This window comes from Strix aluco, chromosome 12, assembly GCF_031877795.1.
Source record: "Strix aluco isolate bStrAlu1 chromosome 12, bStrAlu1.hap1, whole genome shotgun sequence".
Classification (NCBI taxonomy): domain Eukaryota; kingdom Metazoa; phylum Chordata; class Aves; order Strigiformes; family Strigidae; genus Strix; species Strix aluco.
Window position 1 is genome coordinate 12,427,136 of NC_133942.1, and position 22,903 is coordinate 12,450,038.

Genomic DNA, 22,903 nt, shown 5'->3' on the forward strand with positions numbered 1-22,903 from the left:
AGGACACAGTGAAAGACCAGTTTTTGACTGCAATGGCAGATTTTTCTCCAATGACAGGGGACTTGTACTAGGCTGGGTGCAGCACGTAACGGTGCTCAGCTGGGCAAATAAAGGCTAGCATGTGCCCGGTGTCATCTCAGTGACCATCAGATGTATACTACCCTACAAGCCATGTCTGCAAGCAAACAGCACGAGAGATACTTTATAGGAGAAATGCTGAATTTACCAGAAAAATTCTTTGTTAGGCAAGTTTTCCTCAGAGCAAATGGCCAACACTCTCCTTTGTAAAGGCTGATTATTTGCAGGCTCCAAGAGCTGTAAGCCAGTTTAACATTTTGTCTGGTTTTGGTTTAGTTACAGATACCTGCCTGGTTTCTCAGTGGTTTTGAGCTTGTAATCCAACTTCACTGCTTATCCACCAGTAATACGCTCTAGCCTAACAAATGAGTGGTTTAACACACATTTAGGGTCTTATTTCAAGTAGGTACAAATTAACCAAACCACCTTTTTGCCATCTGCTTGGAGAAACAAATTCCCACATTAAGGTAATAAAATATGGTGATGTGACATTTCCAGGGTAGCTACAGAAAGGCGTGCTTGGGCACAGCCCCCGAAACACAGCCCATCTCACCTCCGCAGGGAAATGACACAAAATACACTGAGCTTGTGGAAATTTCCAAACAGAAGCTGGTCCTTTGGAGAAGAAAAAAAAAAAACAACCAACAAATCAAACAAAAAAACCACCCCGCTGGGGAAGCAGCGCTGGATGTGCCAATCTAGACTCTATCACGATCATAAAATACGGAGGAGGAAGGGAAAGCTTATGCATCTGTTTCCAGCAAGGGAACTAGGTCACTCGAGAAGCAATTAGCAGGCTCGCTGTGACGATCTCCTTCCACTCAGCCATGGTGCATCAGATCCCAGAAGCACCAGGATGGTCACAGGACTGAAACACCCCCCTTGTTTGAGAGGAGCTCAGAACAACCGTCTGAAACAACAGTTTTTCAGATGCTGCTAGTTAAAAGTTAGCTGAAGGCTGAATTAACACAAAGCAGAAATATAAACCAAAAAGCTGAAAGCTCCTCTGCAGTCTGAAGGCCACCTGCGTTTTACTGGGGTCTGATACAGCTGATCTTCAACTTCAGCAGGTGTGCCACAGATGCACAGACCCGGTTATTTAAGTATATGACAGATCAAGCGACCTATAAAGACTTCATCCTAATTATTACAGCTGAACAGTTACCACTGAAGCACAAGTAGAATAAGAAACCATCACAGAATTATTACAGAAAAAGCTAATTTAACAGCCAGATCTGGAAACATTAACTGAGGCCATCAGCAAAGATGAGAAGACTTCACAGAAGGGCATCAGCCTCCAAAAATAATCTAGAAGGCCCTTGCTGCTTTGGAAAGGGAATATTCACCTGGAGATGTTACATGAAAGACAGACTGATGGAAAACTCAAAGACATGACCTGGTATCCACGGGCATATTTACCACGAGGGTGCAGGCAGCGGGTTGCTCCTGCCGGTAGTAACCTGGGTTGCTCCTGCCGGTAGTAACCTGGCACCTCTAGTAGCAAGTGAGACAAGTGACACACAGACAAAACATTCTGTTTTCACCAATGTTCTAAAAGTTTCTTTAAGAAGTTGTACCTGCACAGCCCCACACCCTCCACTGCCAGGAACAAAGTATTCTCCTAAAGTTTCTGTCCAACAGCTGTTCAATATTCAAGCATACAAATAAAATTAATACTAACCTATTTTCTTCTGGATGCTACAGGCATCATCTAGAAATTCAAAGCATTCATTCTTTATTCTTTTCCAACCCCACTGACAGCCTATAAATTATTACTTCATATTGCAGGGCATCCAGAGGCTCCAGCCAGAGTCAAAGCAATGCACTAGAAGAGAGACACTGGCTCCAGAAAGCTTCTCAGTCCTGGTCTATCCAAATACCCTTTTAGCAGATGCTAAACCGCTCCCTGTTTGTATAAAATAAACTGTTCAGTCTATGTCAACAGCTTCTCTGCTGCTGTTCCCCCTGGCAGATTAATTATCAGTCCACCCAGATCTTCGCCTTCACCATATTAAATGATGCAATGTCACTTAAAACATATTAAATACAGCAATATACCAAACTTGAAGATCTGAATAATTCATGAAGGTAAAAAAAAGGTCTACACAAAGCTAGGAAATTCTGCAAACATCATTCTTTCATCTACCACCCTCCCCCGTATTTTTTTAAACCAATACTGAACTTCGGGGCAATTAATATCCGATACAGTTCTAACAGCAGCAAAATAATTTTTAGCATCTCCTTCAAACCACTGTTTCATACCATCCATCACTTACAGGAAAACACGATCAAGACTGGAGTCTATGAATAACTCTGCTTCTTCTCCAGGATTCAATCTAGACTGCTTCTAAATATGTATAATGCCTAGACTACATTAACACATTAAAGCTTTGTAGATTGCCATCAGTGCTTCTGCGGCTTAATTTCATCTGTCCCTCACAATTCAGATCTTCAACTACTTTCATCCTAAAGAAAAAAAAAAATCACTTCACTTTAAATATAAAAACTCATGATGCTCACATAAGCAGATTGCTAAGCATGTTTAAGAGGATATATATTTAAAACCTGGCAGCAAAACTTTATTCCCCTACTAAACAGGAGTATTCTCTTGGATTCTATTGCCTCAATGTTAATAAAAAGCATATTCTACGATCAGTTGAGCTTGAAAAAGTCTGGGAAGGATGATGAGTTTGACAAGTCAAACAATTCAGGAGTAGACTTGGAGAATACAGCAAGCGATAGAAGGGTGAACATTTTAAGCAACTGTTAAAAAACCCACCACAAGGGATTCAGCGTGTTTGTTTTTTACTCCAGCTGCACAAAGGATAGAAAGGCACAGTGCAGTAACACAAAATGGATGCTTTTTTGCAAACACCACCTCAATTTCCAAACGAGTTTGTCCAGTTAAAAATTCTTTTCCTACTTCTGACTGGGGGTTTTAATTGCTAACACAGATGCTCTTTTCTGCTCATTCAAAAGTAATGAGAGAATTTCAAACATTCTGTGCCCGAGACAGTCCTGCTGCACAAAGTAATTGGAAATGACAGATCACATACACCAGTGCAGGCTTGACGTTTGTACATCGAGTTCTGAAATAAACCTCGGCAGATTCACAGAAGTACTCACCCCAAGCTGAACAAATTCAGCAGCAAAGGCCTGAAAAATAAAACTTACCAATTTCAGATTAAGCACAGAAGAGCAGCATGTATTAATTATTGGGCAGAAGTTTAAAGTTTCCTTTAATCATTTTGAAATGCTTTGAAATCACTTGTCTGGTATAGCAGCTCCAAAAGAGCTTTTATCTTTCAGCTGTAACACAGGAGGCACACTGGAAACCCCAGACGAGATTGTCTACCTTCCAGTTTTGGCATCTCTTTTTGAATTCGGTTTCCTAAGGTTGTGCACAGCAAGATAAACATTTTCTTTACCAGTTTGTGGTGCAAGTACAAAAAATTAATCACTAAATTTAACATGAGGAGAAACTTCACTTAAAAATTAGTCACGGAAAGCCAAGCTTTAGTTTAGTACGTGTATTTTATATAGTAGCCCAAAGCCTCTCTGCAAGTACAACAGGTTAAAAATCCTGCCTCTTCTGTGCTGCCCAGCTCATGCTTACAGCATGGATAATTATATACAACATACAAAAGAAGGTAATTAACATACTTCTCACATAAAAACAAACAGCTAGGCTAATAGCATGCAGACCTGTTCTCATGCACCACCTTACCGGGAATAATTCACCATTGATACTTACAAGCACTCACACTGGAGTAATTTATGGATACCATGGTAACATAACTACAGCTCACCAAGTCTCACCTTTCATGAAATTCATGCAAGTACTACCTCTCCAAAGTGAGATTTTTTTCCACATCTCCACCCTATTTCCCCCCCTCCCCACCCAGCATCCTTCAGAAGTGACCAGAGCTTACTTACCGTCCAAACGAGGAAAAATAAAAACCTCTGAAAATGAGGTTTTAGGCACGACCAGCCCTTCAGCTGTACAACAAAACCAACCAGCTCATCTCTGCCCGAGCAGCACAAACAAGCTGGTGGAGTCCTCGCGCTAGGCAGCCTGCTTCCCTTCCTCTGGGCAGGCTGCGCCCGCTTACTGCCAGGACACCTCCTGTAAACACACAGCCATATGCCTTCTGCAGCTGCGAGTTATTAAATTGGATGGATGTTAACCATTTAGGCATCGACAGCAGGCTAAACATTTTAAACACATTACAGAAACTCCAGCCCGAGAGTTAACCGAATACAGACATTTATTAGGCAGGGAACAGGGAGAATCTGCTCCTTTCTTACCTTAAGCAAAGGGAGGTCTCTGAATTCTAATGCATCTCAGATTTTTCAACTTCAAAAATGTATCAGGTGGTGATTTAAAGTGATTTCCCTCTCAGATTTCCTACAGGGGAGATGTGGAGAGAAAAAAAAAAAAAAAAAGGAAAAATTGAAGTACTTAAGGATCTGCAACAGCCATCGGAGTTGAATTTTTTCCCCTCTATCTGTAAAAATCCTCTTATTCAGTCCTGTCTGCTCTTAAGACAGCACTGCTGACGAATTTCAAGGCTCAGCTCTTGACATGCAGAATCACTGAAGGATCAAGAGCATAAATGTCACTTCCTCTAGGCAGCACATCAACTGCAAAGGAGCCTAATCTGCTCTCCCCACCACAATCCTACCCAATTGAAGAGTAAATCCTGACATCTGCCTCATGCAGAGCTTTCATTAAACGTTTCTGAAGAATTCCAATTTAAAGCCCCTATCTAAAGGATCCCAGTTTTAGCTAAACCATTATGTAGTTTGACTCAAGAAACTGCGCAAGTGGAAGAATATAAACTGAAAAGCTAATAAAACAGAAGTCAAAGACTAACCTTGAAACAAATTACAGCTGGCTACATCTGAACGGTAGCAGAGGCTTGGAATTATTAAATGAGCTTCAGAAGAGATTTAACTAACCAAATTCCACTGCAATGCTTTATTTATGGTATGTGTGCCGGGCCCAGAGTATTTGCTAAGGTTTTTCCATCTCCTATATTGCTTTTGCATATTTCCTAATCAAATCCAACAGGTACAAACCCTGTGGAAGCTGGAAGAATATTTTTGTTTGACAGTATTTCCTAATGCAGTGGCCTAAAGTTCCTTAAAATAGAAATCAGGTGCCATGAACACAACATCCTAAATACATGCTACACGGGGATTAAACAGAAATCAGGACACCAGCATCGACTTGAAACACCATATAATTAACTCCTAAAATGGCATTTTAATGGTCTCTGCCCTTCCTCAACTTGGCAATAGCGTGTATAATTACTCTCTTATTAGCTCTCTGCATCCTTCCCTCGCATTCCCAATTTAAAATTAAACAAAAACTCTTCTGTTGGAGTTTGCCTTGAAGAAGTCTTGTTTTAAAAGGATTACCCGTCGCTAAAAGCAAACTGGATTCCATAAAAGGAGGCTTATTCATGCACTTCAAGTCTATTTCTTTAGGTATCCAATACATACCTGGATCATTTAAAAATCTATTTGAATTTTCTTACTGAATTAGCTCAATAAAGTAAATTTTATCGCCCATTAAAATTTATGCCAACGCAACTTGAGCCTGCACGGTATTTCTTCCTATAATCCTCTTGCTGGAGGCTCAATTTAATAAACAAAGGCAGCTCTAATAATTCAAATCTTACTTTCAAAGATGTGATGTGCCTGTCAGAAGCTTTCTGCAACATAGTCAGTACATTTCTTCAGTCTCTCTCCAAGGCTTTGCATACGTTTAAGCCTGCGTCTTGCCTTTTGAATGCTGATAACTACTGTGTTTCTTTTCTCTCCTTTAAAGGATTAAACGCAACCACAGAGACATTTTTATTAGTGCATCATGCACCATTAAATTGTCAGCTTGTCTTCCACGATTCTCTTTAAAAAAAAATAAATACGTGGCCTTGAAAACATCTTCACAACAAAATACTCATTTTCTTGGCACTTATTTATAAACTGAAGCAAACAAAGCCAAAATCCAACCACCAAAGCACCACATGTATTCTCCTTACAGCCAGGTTGCAGAAGACGAGAACCACTCTACACACAACATGTATTTTTAAAGACTGCGCAGTATGTTCACATAACATCGACCAGAAAGCCCTTGGCTTGGCTCCCCAGGAGATTTATTTTTATTATTTAAGAGTTCACCCTACCGCCTTCAAGAGGGAAGGCGAGAACTCCCTCATTTAGCGCTCTGGTCATATGGGAACACTCCCAGAGAAGAAATACAAGTTTTTAACAGAAGAAAACTGGTATTTTCATCCAAGACAGTCCTCCATGCACAAAGGATGGTGCCAACACACGTGCTAAGTGTCCCATGCCGAGAAGATGACAGTTTAGGATTCCCTGCAGTTACTTCCTAAGGACACTCAGGATTTTTAACACCTCCATTATTTTTTGTCAATATTTCTACCTGGGAGTGAATTGCCTCTTTTTCATAGACTGCAGCTTCCTTCTCTCAAACTCTAACTACCACTGAAGGTGCCTAAAATTTCCTTCAACAGGGCTGTGCCTTGGCACAATTTTCAACAAGCCTTGCAGCCCTAACATGAGAAAAAACAGCCAGCACTACAGAAATTCAGTTCTTGCCCAAATCAAACCCATCTAGAGGCTTCTGCCCATACACATCTTTTGTGTCTCACTACCAAGTTTTAAAAGTAACCAGCGTGTTTGATATGTTTGACTTTAGAAGGCACAAGACCCATTGACACTTTAGATTTGCACATTCTTTTTGTTTTCCAGCGTGGGCAGCAGAAATATCCCTGCCTCTCTTTATCGAGAAGAATTCCTCTCTAAAATACTGGTAAAATTCTAGAAACTGTTGCGGTCCTGTTCAACACTGATGCAGAGACCAGTGCTGGGCAAAGATCCCTTTGCTCCCTGCTGTCCCCAGCTGGGCAGGACCGCGCAGGTTTGTTACAACAGGTCAGCAGAGAATAAACAAGGAGCATCCCTGCAACAGCTTGGACACAGTCAGGAGAGTCAATCTGGCCAAGTTATGTTCCTGCCTGCTCCTGGCTTGCAGAAAGAACAGCTGCAGAGCCTGGAAATAAACCCAGGAGATTGCCTGAAGGCTGAGCACGAAGCAGCCAAGCAGGTGCGTTGCCCCCGTTTCTGTCGCAAGGCGAGAGGCAGCTCATGCCAACAGCTTGCACCGGGGGCTAGACGAGGGCATCGCTCCAACAGCGAAGAAATCCCTGCGGGTACCTTCAGGAGAGGGATGGAGATCCTGACGCAGTCAGACACTCAGCCAGCTCCACAAGGACTGCGGTAGGTGGAGATTGAGAGGACAGAAACTCAGCAGGAGAAGGTGCAAGTGACACTTAACGCTGCCCCGAGGGATGGAGAGCGGCTGTTTTCTGTTCAGAGGAACCCAAAGCCACATTGGAAGCAGCAGCCCAACATGCTGGCTTCTTCAGGAGGCACCTCGGCAGAAAATCAGTTGACTTGCAGGTTGAATTCACATACACACAGTTGCACATTTTCCAAGAGCTTTTACGAATACATGCGAAAAATGAAAGATTTCTAACCATGCAAGTTTTTGCTCTCTGGTCCAAGTCATCTGCTTCATTTTAAGCCTTGCTCCACTCAGCTTCACTTCTCCAAACTCAGCTTCAGCGCTGAAACAAAGCTTTGGATTCCTTTTGTTATATTTCTGAAATTATAGTGATTGCAGCACAGTTTGGTAAGTCATTAATACATGTACTGAGCGATTAGAAGCCTTTGCCTGCAACCTGCAATTTCAGCACAACCACAGCAGTGTTATCAGATAATGTGTTAATAACCTGCTGTGTCTAAATACGGCGTTCCAGCGATAGGCATGTGCTGGTTTCAAAACGACAAAACAAATAGCCAAGCACACAGATTTTACACAATCAATTCCAAACTCCTGACTGAAGATGAAATCGTGTTTCTAGATATGAGCTAACGCTTTATAAAACACTGCGGGAATGCAGTACCCTAAACCACAATTAAAACAGCAAGGACTTGCTATGCTTTTATTTACTTTTTTTTTCTTAATTAAAAAAAAGAAAAAAGAAAAAAGACCTACTTGTAACTGCCCACAGCTTGCCTTAGGGGGTACAGCCTTTCCAGTAGCAGGGTAAGGCTGGACAACAGCGTAACTCCAGCTTTGTACAAAGTTTTAAGATGTTCCCTGGAGGCAATCTCACATAGAAAACCAAGACTCTTCCATCTTTAATAGTGAAAGTTTCGACTAGGCAAAGCTAACAGGGGGGACAGGCTAATGAAAGCTAGAGAGCGGACAGGTACTCAGCCTCACCAGGAAGGACTTGCAATAGGAGAAGCAAGAGGATTTTGTCCTAAGGCTGTCAGGATACAGCCCAAAGAGATGGTCCAATCATATTGCTCTCATGAATCCACAAAAATAAGATTTTCTCCTCATGCCCAGATAGGAGGATTTTATCTCTTTCCTATTAAACAGAACAGTAAGATCTCATATTTTACTTTGGTGATCTATAAAACAGAATTTGTTGTTTCTAAAACCCAAGATTATCAGGAGAAAAAAAAAAATCTCTACTCCGCTTCCAGCTGTTGCACATTTCTGACAGAGCCACGTCTACAGGCACAGGCAGGACCCACAATTCCATCTCTGCTCTGAGTTTTAGCATTTTCCCATCTGAGTCAAGAATCTGAGAGGTTCAAGTTACATCTGACCTGGCCATAAACCCCCAAAATCTGAAATTTCTACTCTCATACAATATCAATACAGCTCCTCTAAACGTGTCGTGCCCATCCTTCGAGACAGAGATGGATGTTTTTTCCGTAACCTGGGGTTTCTGTCACCTCCCAGCTGCACAGAACAGTGGTATGGACAGTCAGAGCAGCAATAAGGAAGCTGCAACCTGAGGTCTCAGCTAAGATGCCAAAGGCCAGCAAAGACTCCGGACTTTAAGGTTATGTATCAGCCTGCTAGGAGAGGGCAGAGAAGAGACACAGGCACAGCAGCCTGCTTTCAGTGCGCTGAACACACCAAGTTTCACACCGACATTTGTCATTTATTAAGAGTGCTTTTCAATTTAAATAAGGTGGTTAAAGTGATAGCACCCAATTAACTGCTCAGTAGGAGGACGGCATTAATATTCATGAAACATTCAAAGCAGACGTGGGATTTGTAATTGTCTGAACCCACACACAACAAAGCTGCACTAACACTGTACCATTCCCCCTAAAAAATATTTTTTTAAAAAAATCAATATTCATTTCAGAAGCTGATTTGGGTTCCATTCTGATTTTTGCCCATTTAAACACCAGTGTTCAGCTTTACTCAACTCTGTTCCTGGTGAGAAGGGAATTTTTGGTCTCATAGAAAGAGGAACCAGCCTGACTCACACCTACGGTGTTAAACCCGACTAACCCAGGCACTGGCTGTTACACCAAGTCCCTCAATTTGAGCCAGCAAGGCAGTAAAACCGTCCCTCCCAACTGCTGCCATTCCAGTGTTCAGTCCCAACACGGCTGGTTTTTTCCAACTGCAACGCACTGCAAAATGGTTATTTAGAGTACAAAAAAAAAAGGTGCCCATTTAAGATTGATCTTGTCCTACAAGGTGGGGGTTCTGTTGAGCTACAGAAAACAGGATTACCAAAAATATGCTCAAACTAAATTATTTTGGAGGCAGTTCTGAAAGGCCCTGCCTTGCCTCTCATCACTGAAGGGGAGCAGGAGCTCCTGCAGCTCCCAGTGCAGGGGAAACCTCCGCTGAACCGCGGCAGCTTTACGAGCTTCGCTCTTGCAGCTACGTCGGTTTTACTGGCGTCTCGTTTTCCATCCTCATCGGCCTCGCGAGGCTCCCCCGGGCAGCCCCAGCCAGCAGGAAAAGGGGGTGCCAGGGGCTCTGCGCAGGCCGCTGCTCCCCATCTAGACAAATGTTAAGCTCGCAGTGCAGAATACGGGAATAATAATTCTTCTAAAGCACGTCCATCCCTGGCAGGAAGGGAGCGAGTGCCAGCAGAGGGCACTCGGATGCCAGGAGAGGACAGGCTGGCTGCCAGGCCGCACCCGGGGTGGGAGGGGCTGGCAAAAAGCTGCTTTTCAAACCGCCAACCTGTGGCAAGTGGGGTCCCCTCGGGATCAGTATTGGGCCCAGCGCTGTTTAACAGCTTTGTCAGTGATCTGGATGGTGGGATCAGTGCATCCGGAGGAAGTTTGTTGATGATACCAAAGCAAGTGGGGACGTGGACGCTTGGGAAGCCCTGACTGGGCTGGCGGAGGGGGCTAATAAGAACCTTCTGAAGTTCAACAAGGACAAGTGGAAGGTCCTGAACTTGGGAAAACATCACCCAGGAGTGCAGTCCAGGCAGGGATCTACCCAGCCGGGGAGCAGCTCAGGGGACAGTGGTGCTGGTGAGCACCAAGCTCAGTACGAGTGTGTTGCAGCAGCACAGCAAGCCCACGGGGTGCATCACTAGCAGAGATAAAGGAGTCATCATCCCACTCTGCTCGGCGCTCGTCAGGCCACACCTGGAATCCTGTGTTCAGTTTTGGTCCCCGCTATGCAAAAAAGATGTGGCCAGGCTGGAGAGGGCCCAGAGAAGGGCCACAAAGGTGATCAGGGGACTGGGCAGGCACGTGAGGAAAGGCTGAGAGATTGGGTTTGTTCAGCCTTGAGAAGAGAAGGCTTCAGGGAGAACTTATCACCATGTTCCAGTATTTAAAGGGTGGCTACAAAGGAGATGGAGATTCCCTTTTACAAGGAGTCCCATGGAAAAGACGAGGGGTGATGGTACAAGTTACTCCTGGGGACATTCCCAGTGGACACAAGAGGAAAATGTTCCACACTGAGAACAATCAGCCACTGGAATAATCTCCCCAGCAGTGGATTCCCCAAAACTGAACACTTTTAAGATTCAGCTGGACAGGGGGGCTGGGCCGGCTTGTCTAGGCCAGGCTTTTGCCAGAAAGGTTGGACCAGCTGATCCTTGAGGCCCCTTCCAACCTGCTATTCTGTGATTATATGAAACCCACCCTGCATGGGGACGGCTCTGCCAACATCTCCATGGCCCGGGAGAGATGAGTTTTGCCTTTAGTCCTCAAGCAGTTGCAAATGCAACATGTTTGATCCAAGTCTAATTTCAGACTCTTCCAGCCACAGCAAAACACCTCTGCTGCCAACTCCTGTTTTGAAGGGTCTCTGCAATCCCGCACACTGGACACGGGCGGGTTTGCTTTGACAGCAAAGACCAGAAAATAAGAAACTCCACTCCAGTCCCCAAGGAATCCTTTCACTTTGGGAAACTGTTTAAGGAGAAATGTGCAGTACTGTCAGCCATGCCAGCTGTTAAAATAATGAGAAAGCAGTGTCACAAGTCAAGCCAAGTGTCTTGTTAGGTATTTTTTACGCCGCAACATTTCACAAAGCTTAAATCTTTGTGGAGAAGTGGACAACTTTAGAGCAGCAAAATTTGAAATTCACTGTCAAGTAGGCAGGGAACTTGTTAACAATCCCATGAGTATTAAAACGCAGTGCATCATAAGTCATATCTCAGCAAGATAACCTCCATTTGCTCAAATGGAAACGGAATGTGAGGACTGAAACTGGTAGGACCAGTTCCAGTTGTAGTCATTTAGGGAAGAAAAAGGAAGTTTTATTGGTCAATGGTCCTTCTGGAGCAAGAAATATTTTACCACAGAGTATTACAGATGGTCATTTTAAAATAGTTGTCACAGCAAGGATTAAGCCTATAGGCAGTTACAGCATAGAGCCCCACGCAAATGCAATAAGCTGTGCCCAGTATAGAATATGTGAGTTGAGAATTGCACCCTATATAACCCATGTCAGGGAAAATACAACAGTATGGGAAAAGGGGCAGATTCATAAATGTATTTTTTTCATTTATGTAGGTTAAACTCATAGGTAAGACAGGTTTTTAGAATCACACAGGTGGGTTTAAGGCCAAATCAGAATGTGTCACTGACAAGAGTCTGCAAAACCAAAACCCTGTGTGCTTCTCCACCATCACAAGAACATGCACCTTGCCAGCACTATACCCCCAGCAAGCGCTGAGAGAGTAAACCTGAGTGTCCAGGGCTTTCCAGGCACTGAACAGAGCAACTTTTGACCTCCTGGTACTGTGCCCTTTTTATAAACATACATGTCAGGAGATGAGGCAATTTAGTGTCAGTGAAATGCAGCATCACCTTAAGTCTTCTGAACATGAAAAACAGCCATCAAAATGTGGCGGTTCTGCAAGTGATCTGTAAGCTTTCATTTTCCCAAGACACAATAAAAAAAAAAAAATAATAAATGTATTTAGGTAAGAGACTTGAGAATTATATCTTTAAAAAGGTGAGAACCTGATAAATCTCACTCCTGCAAGAAAGCCAATTTCTGCAAATAGCTAAAAAACGTGTCACAATTATGCATTACCATAGAGCCTGCAGTGTTGTGGCAGGTCATTTGCATATCTATTACTCTATAAATTTTACAGTCCACAAATACCAAGAATACTGTTACTGAACGCCGATGCCAAGACTTGCCTTTCTAAGAAAACTCAGAACTGTGCAAAATCCTTCGTCTGAAGCATAACATTCACTGCTGGTATTTACTGTCATTCTCAGCTCTGTGACCCATTCGGCTTAAAGTTTAAGAACAAATTCACCTTTTATATATGTAATACTTCTGTAAGATATAAGGCACCAAATATTTACTTCTAAATGTAGTTTAAAGATCAAATATGAGTTTAAGGACTAGATGTGTACTGTAACCAACTTTCTCCACGTTATACCAACAGGGATGCATAACCTCCTGTCCAGAGCAGTAATATACTACACATTCAGTGACAAAAAAGCCCTCCATTGGAACATCTTGTGGAAATAAGACCCGTGACTATTGAGGAAAGCATCTGGCAGACATTAAATCCAAAAGCACACCTTTCCTCCCATCTGTCCATTCTCACCTCTCAGCAAAGTGCTGATCCTACTCCTACCAATGAGTGGTCAAAGGTTTTGATACTGCACAGCAAAAGTGTGTGTGTGTGCATAGAAGGTGACTTCCCTACCCAAGGTAAGCAAATATACACCTTTCAGTAACTGCAGAGGGTTAAACGCCAAGGCTTGAGTGTACCTCCCCTCTTTTTTCCCGGTGCGACATTATTTTGTATATTATGCAAAGGAGTCCAACTGTTGCATTAAGTTTTTCATAATTCTTCAGTTTTCGTGATAACATAACAGAAACAGTTCTTTTAAAAGTCTAATTCCCGTCAGGCTTAATATGAACATTCTCCGAGAGTGCTGTTCATGCTTAAAAACAGGCATTAAACAGCTAAAACATTTGATGTTTGGAAACAAAGTTACCCATCTGCCAAGGGTTTTGGAAGCATTACATACCACGAAGGATTTTCCTGTTCTAAAACCATTTCATGTTAAAGAAAAATCTCCAGACGTGCAAAGCTTAAAGCTTAAAAATAATCCTTTCCACTCACTTCTAGTTCTCCCTTGCAAAAGCATTTGTTTACTGTGGAGCACCAGTTTTCCGCTGCAAACAGCCATCCATCGCACAAGACCGAGTATTTAGACCTACCTTACCTCTATGAAATAATGGCGTTTATAAATTTATCATAACACTTAAAAATCTACACAATAATGGCATTTATAAATTAATCATAACACTTAAAAATAACTGACCTACTTTGCTTGGCCACCTAGGATTCACCGCGCGCAAGCATCCAAGCTACGAATTACCCCCGTGCCGCTGGAAGCGCGACGGTACTGCGCATCAAGCTGAGATTTCACAGCAAGATGCTGCCCAACGTGGGCCGTGAGTGTGCTCAGCCGCCTTCAAAATGCTGCTGCAGGGGGTTGCCAAGCCTCCCAGCGGGAAGCTCTGGTTACCTCCGTCAAGTTTCCTCAAAAAAAGCGCGACAGCCCGGCTGACCCCCGCATCGGCGGCACACTCTTACGCACCAGAGGTACTCGAAGCTTTGGCTACAGAGCAGGGATTTGCAGAAAGCTTGTTGTCTGCTGAGGGATGCACTGAAAATAGCTTAAAAAAAAAAAAGATAAAGAACACATCCCTTGGTTGCAATGCACCCATGAGGCTTCTAAGCAGAGCGGCTGGAAGGTGAGCCCAAGAGCGGGTTGCAGGGAGCACCCAGGTCACAGGGTGCACAGGGTCAGAAATAGCCCCATGCTGGCAAGGCCACAGGCCTCAAGAAGCATTTTTGCAAGCTAAAGGGCAACGGGACATCTGTAACACCACACACTGAGTGCTGGGGGTCCTGGGCTGTCTGGGCTGTGGAGGTGATCAAATTCTTACCCTTTTCTAATCCTAAAACCCTGCTGGCTTTAATTACTGCTAACATATGGCTGAGCAGGATGAAGCTGTTCCTCCCACCTACCCAAAAGCAAGTAGCTTTTCTGACAGTTTAACTTCCTGGGAAATTCAGATTTTTCTGGAAGAATACTCAGTGCATGAAAAACAGAGCAAAACCCACTAACATGTGGAAGAAGGTGGCTGTCATCATACAAAGCATGCAGATCTCCGACACCTCGGTTGTGGGACGGGCACATAATAGAGATTTTATCTAAATTCACCTTCTGTATGGCAGCTCCAGTGCAAATTTGTCATGTGGGCAAGGGAAAAACCCACTTTGTTTCACATTGTACAGGTTTTGAGGTGCACAACTCTAAGAAGAGACTAAAAAAAAATAAATCACAACTGCAATTATACTCAGCATCTTCCCTGCTCTTCCACAGATGCCTCATCCTTCATTTTCCTCATCTGTAGAGCAACCCTAGTGCTGTTCATGTTGTTCATTACATTTTTATTATCAATGAGTAGAAAACCTCGCAAGCCATGGGAAAGTTATTTCCAGCAGTTTGTTTCTGTGGTTGGGAGAGCCAGCAGCACCAAAGCAAACCCTGGCCACGCACCCGCGGGGACAGGAGGCTGCCGGGTGCGCACAGCCAGCCCTGCCTGCGCGTGTATTTTCCTCTGGAGTACAACCAGACGGTTTGAGTACAACCAGACGCATCACCAAAGCGCTTGCCTTCTCTGCAGTATGAAGTATGTGATCTGTTTTGGTTTCTCAGCTACCTGGAGAAACAGTATATAAAAAAAAAAAACACCAAACAAAAAAACCCCACATTGAGAAAATTACTTCTCCCTTACTGCAGCAGAAGATGCTCTGATTCCATTTGTTGACATTTATCATTAGGAAGAGAGACATCTGAAAGCCCTGCTAGGAGAGGAAAGCTTCTTAGGGTTTTTAAGAAAGCCTACATTAAACAGCAGGGATGGCAAGAGCCGATTAGTCCTTGAGATACACAGTACAGTTAACACAATTTTATTTTTTTTTAAAAAAGAATTTAACAAAATCAGCTAAGACAACATAATCAGCAGCCTTCTGTACCCAACTTTGTATTCAGGTACCTTTTTAACAGGAGAGCTTGATGAATAAATAGGTCATGAAGTCATAGCTCTATTTTCCCAAAATCAAAGTCAACATTTTTAACAATATATCCTAAAGAAGAGAATTTCTGCTTATCAAAAAGCAGAAGTGTAAATCAAACAGGCACAGACCCAAAAAAAAGTATTTTCAAACGCCCCTCTACTTCCAACCACAAGCCAGAATCCTGTTTTTCAGAGTACACTGATTTGACAGAGGCTTCTGCAGAGATATGACATCTTGTCTCTCTAAAGTCTTGAGACACTCAGCAACTAAACCCATCCAGGTCAGCTCACTACCTCTGCTCTGCTCGCTTATGACAACTGGTTGCAATTGCAAACCATGCTCTTAAACAGTCAGCTCAATAAGCAATTTAAGAATTAATCCTTGTATCTCTTCAAATGCTGCTTAAAACAAATCATTACAAAGAAAATTAAGCCAGCAGCCTTCCATTATCTCCGATTCAGTCAAAACAGTATGTAGCCATCTCCTGTAATATCAAACTACAGAAGGCAATCCAACAGCTTTTCAGGGAAAATATGAATTAAAAAAAAAAAAGTAAAATTCAATATTGTGTGAAGGTTACCTGACTGGATAGCCTTCAGGTCCATTTAAACAACTCAATTCTATCTAAAAATGTGGCAAATACCACAAGTATTCCAAAATGAAAAGGAGATACCAGCCGTCCAGGTTAGGTAGCCCACAGATCCAAAAGCTTCAGGCACTTTGTGGGAATGTATCCCACTGTAAGCAACAAGAACTGCACTGTTGGGCGTGATTTTTAAAGCTGATTTCCTTGCCACAGCTGCCTTTGCAGCCTTGTAGCCGAGCTAACGGGCTGTTAACGAAGCATGGTTGACATTCACCCATTTCGACTGACTGATAGAAACAATTTTTTATTTCTTCAATCGTTTTTTGCAGGAATTAATTGGTATCTTTTGGTATTGAGAAGATTCCTATGGGAAATTCAAATATCATTAAATATAATAAATGGTAAAATAAGCTCGTTCTGTTCAGATTTAGACTCCCTTTTTTCTGTAAGAGAAGGAAAACAGCAAAAATACTTCTTCAGGACAACCCCACCCAGGAAAAAAACAGGGAACTCATTCCACTTTCAACATGGAGACCAAATTTTAAAAGGAACAAAACTGCCTTGTCAAGCACCAGACACACTTACTGAAGGTGAGATCAACCAAGATTGAGAAGTACAAATAAATATCCCAAGTTTTCACCTCCAAGGGAAGCCCCACGGCCTCAACGGCTTGAAGAGCTCCTGATCAGTTGCTTTTGTTTCAAAGCTTTCTGGAATTTCCTGCATACCTTAATGCAATTAAAAAGAGGAAAAGACACACACCAACAGCCCCATTTCCCGTGCTAGACCAGCCTGGGGACACTAGCAAACTTGCCTGTTCAGAAGGCTTCTCACTGAAACACACAGCCTAAACTAAACTCACAAGCACCCTACAAGGGACACAGAAAAAGTTCTAATACTCTGGAATACACTTCACTTTTCATGCCAAGAAGCAGGACAGAAAACACTGAGCTTGAATGAAGCCACTTCAGAAGCTAAGCCAAGTGTTGATCTTCCCATATGTGGTGGGAACTAGGAAGGTTAAGTGCTCTACCACCAAGTCAAGCTCATTTTATGCTCAGTCACTTCAGCTCTGTTCTTACCTTGCTTTTTTGTGGGTTTATGCATTACCCCTAAACCCTAGCAAACGCAGGCCAGCACCACTCCCATTTGCAGGGCACGTGCTGAACCATGATGCCTCCCCAGCACCTTCTCCGGGGAACATCCAGGAACATTGGACCCTGCCAGACACGGAGACCCTTTGCTCGAGCGAGCTTCGTTAGGCAGGCTTTGCTCCTCAATCCAAATCATCTCTGCACCTCTCAGTCTGGATCCAAACTACATGCACGCTTGCTGAAATTTAAAAATATCACCTGCTATTTTACATAGTCTTAAACTAATATTGCCGTGGAAAGCCCATTTGAAAAGAACCTTAATCAAATAGAAACCTTACTGTTCTCAACCTCACCAAGGTCATTTTAAAGCACAAGCTAAATGGGTTTTGGGGGTTGGGGTTTTTTTTTTTCCTGAGTGGCTAACCTTACTGCTTAGCATTTACAGCTGCTTCAGAAAATTCCGTTAAGGTTTTTATAATAATGAAACAGGGAATCTATCATTCCTGAAAGAGCTGAGATTCAGTGCTCCAAAGTCTCTATCTGTATGGTAGATACTGCACGGGCAGCAACATGGGTATTCCCTGAACATCTTAATTTCCAAAGGCGCGACTTCAGACAACAATAAATTCTAACTCCTGAAAACATGGCCAAACCAATTTATTTTGTGATCAACAAGCTACATGTAATCAAGAGTCTGTAAATCAGATTTTATAAAGTGACACCAGCCAACTGGTTCCCATATCAGGGGACACCAGCTGATCTTTAACTCTATAATACAAGCAATATAAATGAGGAAAAAAGAAAAGGTGGCATACTCAAGATAAGACACTAATTAAAAGCTCATTTCCTTTGGAATTAGCAGCGAGCTTTCTTTAGAAGGATCTCATTACCATGCATTTTATCTGTCACCTCCAATATTTCAAATTCATATTAACATTTAAAACACAGCTGAGAAGCTATGTGTGGTCTGCAAGTAAACTTTGTTAAATATTAGCTAGATCCTTGCAAAGTCTTTCTATCCTGCCGCAGGTTTGCACAATGCTTCACCCAGATTAAAAGCAAGTGCCGAGGCTCACCTGTGGCTCTGGCAGCAAGTACAGCACAAAGTTCTGCGGCGAGGAGGGATTAAAAAGCCAGCAGCCCGCTCATCACACACAGAGGACATGCCACGTTCCAGCGCCAACAAGACACCTTGAAGGAGCAGGAAGCAAAAAGGCTGCCAAGAGATGAGATGAGGTGAAAAAACAGAAGCAAAAGCTGCAAGCGTGGAGCACGGGGCGGGGAGTCAAGAAAATAGCGAGTGCTGATAGGAAAGCAAATTTACATTTCGTTCTAGAAATGCTAAGTGAAAATCCAGCGTAACTACAGAAAAACTAAAGTTGCACTAGGCTTATTTACATGGGCAAACAGACCCCAGATACAAACGTTTATTCCCCAAATTTTATTTAGGAGCATCAGAATTTTATCATTAGGGGAAAAAAATGAAAATCACAAAATGGCAATACTGTAAAAGGGGAACATCTTCCGACATTTTAGGTCTGCAGCACAAGGCTAAACTGATGAGTCAACTTGCTTTGAAAACCAGCAGAAATTAGATCTTAAAGTTTTGACTGCGGCTCAGACATGAAAGCTAGTTCATTAAAAACATACCCAAATACTAAAATAATCCGTTTAAGAAACACCACAAGTAGATGCCTTTTAATCTTATGGCTCAGTTAAACGTTCAGGGAAAGAGAGCTACTTTAAAGGTAACCTCAGTGAAATCCAACTTCTTATTTCCCTTTTCTTACCGAAGGAGTAGAGAGCCTGGACAGGCAGAAAGAAGAAAACCACCAAAGACCATTAGGCAAAAAGACCACAAAGCAGCAGTTTTGAGTATCACCTGCTCATGTTACAGTGGTATCTCAATCAACCATTGCCACTCCTGCCAGATATTATTTTGGGGGGCTTTTGTGGTGGGGTTTGTATTTTTTGGGTTTGTTGGGTTTTTTTGTTTTGTTTTTGTTTTTTTACACATTTCACCTATTTCTCCGAAGGAGTCACCCAAGACCTCTTGTTTTCTGCAGCATGTGCACTAGCCAGTGACTAGCACACCTCTTGTTTTTCCTGCTGGAGCAGCACTATAGACTCAGCATTACAAACGGGAGCGCTATTGTTAAAGAATCAATTGGACAATGAAAGAGCTAAGGACACTTGTCTTACAGAAAATTACTGTCAAATGCTGCCAGACCCAGCTTTCCCTCTTTCTGGGCCACCAGCCAGATACTAATCATTTCAGGCCCCTACTAATTTTTAGCTGTGTAACACGCTGCAGGATACAAAAGGGCCAGCTTCGTCCAGGCTGTGCTTTAGGATTCTTTTATTGATTATTAAAAAAAAAGAAATAGCTACCATCCCAAATGCAGACAGTGCCATTATTACCTCATGAAAAGTTAAAGGACTTCCCAAGGCACCACCTGAAGGGACACGTGCCAGTATCTCCTTAGTCTTCCTGCCTTATTAGAGCACAATGGCAAAAGCCATTCCACAAGCTGGGCGCACAAAATAGTCGTAGAAGTTACGCTGTATCTTGGTAAGAAGGGATTCACTTTTTTAAAAAGGTACAAAGAGCACCTGGATAACCGAGATACCTTTGACCACAATTATATTCTTCGATCACCAGCTGTGTCAGAAGGGTTAGCAGTTCATGGAAGTGAAAACAATGTCTTTAAATAAACAGAGTGCAATATTTCATCCAGATTTCACAACTATGCCAAAGAACATTTCAGTGGGGCAAGATGCCTCTACAAATATTAAATATTGTTCAGGCTTGTTACAACTGGCCAAGTTTAGAGGCGCGTAACGTCCTTAAAAACCTTTCTTGCTTGGCCAGCTCTAACTAGGAGAACTATTAACTACTGGCAACTCCTGTGTCTAATGGAACAAGCCAAAAGGCTCAAGTTCCTAATAGTCAAAAGAATGAAAAAAAAACCCAAACGCCCACACTTTTTGGGCTGCACTCCCCCAAAGCCAACAAGCATCATGTGGAAGAACTGGAAGATCACACTCCTGTGCGTACACTGATCCTCCTCCACTGCCTGGGAAGCTGTGAGGCATTTGCCTTTGCAACATTAAAATTTTGCTTAAAGGCAGAATATATTAGCTAAAACTTTGCATCATAATACTACTATCATGCATCCTTCTTGTGCATCTCAAAATGGGCAGAAGCAGAACAGCCCACAGACGCTCAAATCTATCTACAACTACAGCATAAGCCCTGCTCATCTGTGTTCTCGTGACTTTGCCTTAAAATAAAATTGTCCAAAACCTGTTTCGTTATGAGACATCGTCCACAGTTTCATGCACAAGGTCTGTAGCAGCTGACCTGCATGTTTTATTCTAAAGGAAGCCAGAGTATATATGATCCTGGAAGGTAGTGTCCTCATTATCTGAATACTCACCTGCACTCCTTCTAGCACCTACAAAAAGCATGGATATTATTTTCATTTTCCCCTTCCACAGAGCACGTTGATCAGGTTTTCTCCTCTTCATGCTGTTCAAGTGGGTGTGAATTCCAGAAGGCAAGATGAAGCGCACATATAAGCCCCCCCTTCTTTGAATTAAGTCCTATTAAGGAAGGTGACTGTTCCCATACTCACGTACCTCCAGCACAAACCCACTTCGCTGCAGCCTTCCTAACAAAGCTGATTTCCTCTCGGGACACTCGCTACTGCACTCTCTTGGAGCACGCAGCAATCCCCCACGTAAATGAGTTTACAGGTGGCTGTTACTTCACTGATTCCAGAAGCATCAGGAAACCTGCTGTTTGCTGGTACAGAAGCAGTGTCAGTTTGACAAAGTCTGACGCACCTTAAGCTCCCAGAGAATAATTAAAGAATAAGAAAGTATTCCGAGTTGAGTTTAGCTTTATGGACACCTCACTAAGCACCTCAGCCTTACTACGAGTGCTTCATGTTGGTTTTGTTACACCTCGATGTCTCAGGTACAGACACAAATGCATGAACAACACCTTAAGGAGGAAAAGAGCAGGAACAACCCAACATCCGACCGGGCCACTTCAGCATCTCCCTAGATATTTATTCAGACAAGCTGCCTGAGCGGTGCACCGGGAGCCAACCTCTGACAATATTCACCCCCATCTCGCTCAGCAGAAGCTTAGTTGCACTACGGGATTAAACACGGTTCCTTATCAACCTCCAAGCCTACCCAGATACACAACCCCCACCGCATCTCCCCAGGTGACACCCCCGTTACGCTGCTGAGGCAAAGGAGGCAGCTTTGCCTCCCCTCGAAGAAACACACCCGGTTTTACCAGTACTGGGAGGCCTCAATTAGCGCAATTACCCCTTCCAGAGTTGGGTTCACCTTGAATTGGAGATTTTCCAGGCAGGACTGACAGCACTGGAATCCCACTGGGTGGAAAACAGAAGGGCTGCTCCGCGTATTCCTGCAAACCACTGCCCTTATTCCTGCGTTTTCCTTACCCAGAGAAATCCCAAACCTCCCAACTTGGGCCGACCACGTCCAGGCACGGAGGGCGCGGGGTGAGGCCGGCTGCCCCCGGCTCCCTCCCCAGCCCACCGGGTGACACAACCCGCCGCCCAGAGAGCCCCGAGGCTGCCGTTACCGGCGACTCGCTGAGGGAAGAGGGGGCCGCGGGGGGCCCGCCTGGGGCTGAAGAGGGGGCGCGGGGCCGTGGCTCCTCCGGAGGGGCTCCAAGAGGCCTCCCGGGGGGAGGCGGAGGGGTGCCGGGCCCCCCGCGGGGCAGAGGGGTGGGCACCGAGCGGCGGGAGGCCGGGCCGGTTCCTACCTGCGGGGGCGCGGGGCCTCGCTGGCGGCGGAACCCTCAGCGCCGGGGAAGCGGGGGCGCACGGAGGGGCCGCGCCGCGCCCCGCCCTCCCGCCGCCCTGTCCAATGGGAGTGCGGAGAGGGCGGGGCGCGCCGAAGGTCTTGTCCAATGGGAGCGCGGAGGGAGGGGCGCACCGAAGGCTCTGGCCAATGGGAGCGCGCGGCGCGGGGCGCGCGGCGCGCCGTGACAGCGGCGCCGGCGGGGCGGGGAGCGGCGGGCGGGAGGGGCCGCTGCACCGGGAACACCGGGGCCGCTGCCGCCCCTCCCACCTCCCCACCCGGCAGCCCCTCACGCCGCTCCCCCTCAGCCACGGCCTCACCCCACCCCGCTCCAGCTACCGGCGCGCCCCTACCTGCGCGGTACCGCCGACATGGGGAGCGGGCGGCGGGGCCTCCCGGGAACCGGCAGCGCTCAGCGGCCTCGGCGGAACACCAGCACCGGGAGCTGGGGGGGGACGGGGGGGGGAGCGGGAGGGGGGAGCGGGTGGCCCGGCCCCGCCCCTACTTCCCGCGAGAACGGCGGGGTGGGCGGGGCCTTCAGACGGCCAATGGGGTGCGCGGGGGCGGGAGGCGGGCCTGCCGTGTGGGGAGGGCGCTGCCTATTGGCTGCGCGGCGCCACGCCCCCTTAGCCGCGCGCGCACGCGGGGCGGGGCCGCGGTGAGGGGTGGGCGGGCGCGATAGCGGCGCTGCCTCTGCTTGGGCTGTTTTTCTTTAATTAAAATAATCCGTGAGGTTTTGGGGTTTTTTTAATTAAAATTATCTGCGAGGGGTTTTTTTAATTAAAATAACCCGCGAGGGTTGTGTTTTTTTAAATTAAAATAACCGGGAAGGTTTTCAGCAACCC

The 22,903-nt window shown here is 44.6% G+C and overlaps 1 protein-coding gene across 5 annotated transcripts in view; it reads right to left on the reverse strand.

Annotated features, from left to right (window-relative positions):
- GLCE (glucuronic acid epimerase) overlaps positions 1-22,489 on the reverse strand; it is a 55,594-nt gene extending 33,105 nt beyond the window's left edge. Inside the window, exons 1-2 of one of the 5 annotated variants that reach the window (XM_074837412.1) lie at positions 22,412-22,489; positions 4,387-4,486 (exon numbers count right to left, since the gene is read on the reverse strand). Coding sequence is in view for 1 of the 5 variants with exons in the window: in XM_074837409.1 (XP_074693510.1) it covers positions 22,412-22,431 (20 nt within the window). In the remaining 4 variants the exon portion in view is untranslated. Of the gene's footprint in view, positions 1-4,014; positions 4,205-4,386; positions 4,694-22,020; positions 22,100-22,411 lie in introns of those variants that run through there. The other 4 variants (XM_074837410.1, XM_074837413.1, XM_074837409.1 and 1 more) reach the window with 4 other exon arrangements.
- Positions 22,490-22,903: the final 414 nt, after the last annotated feature.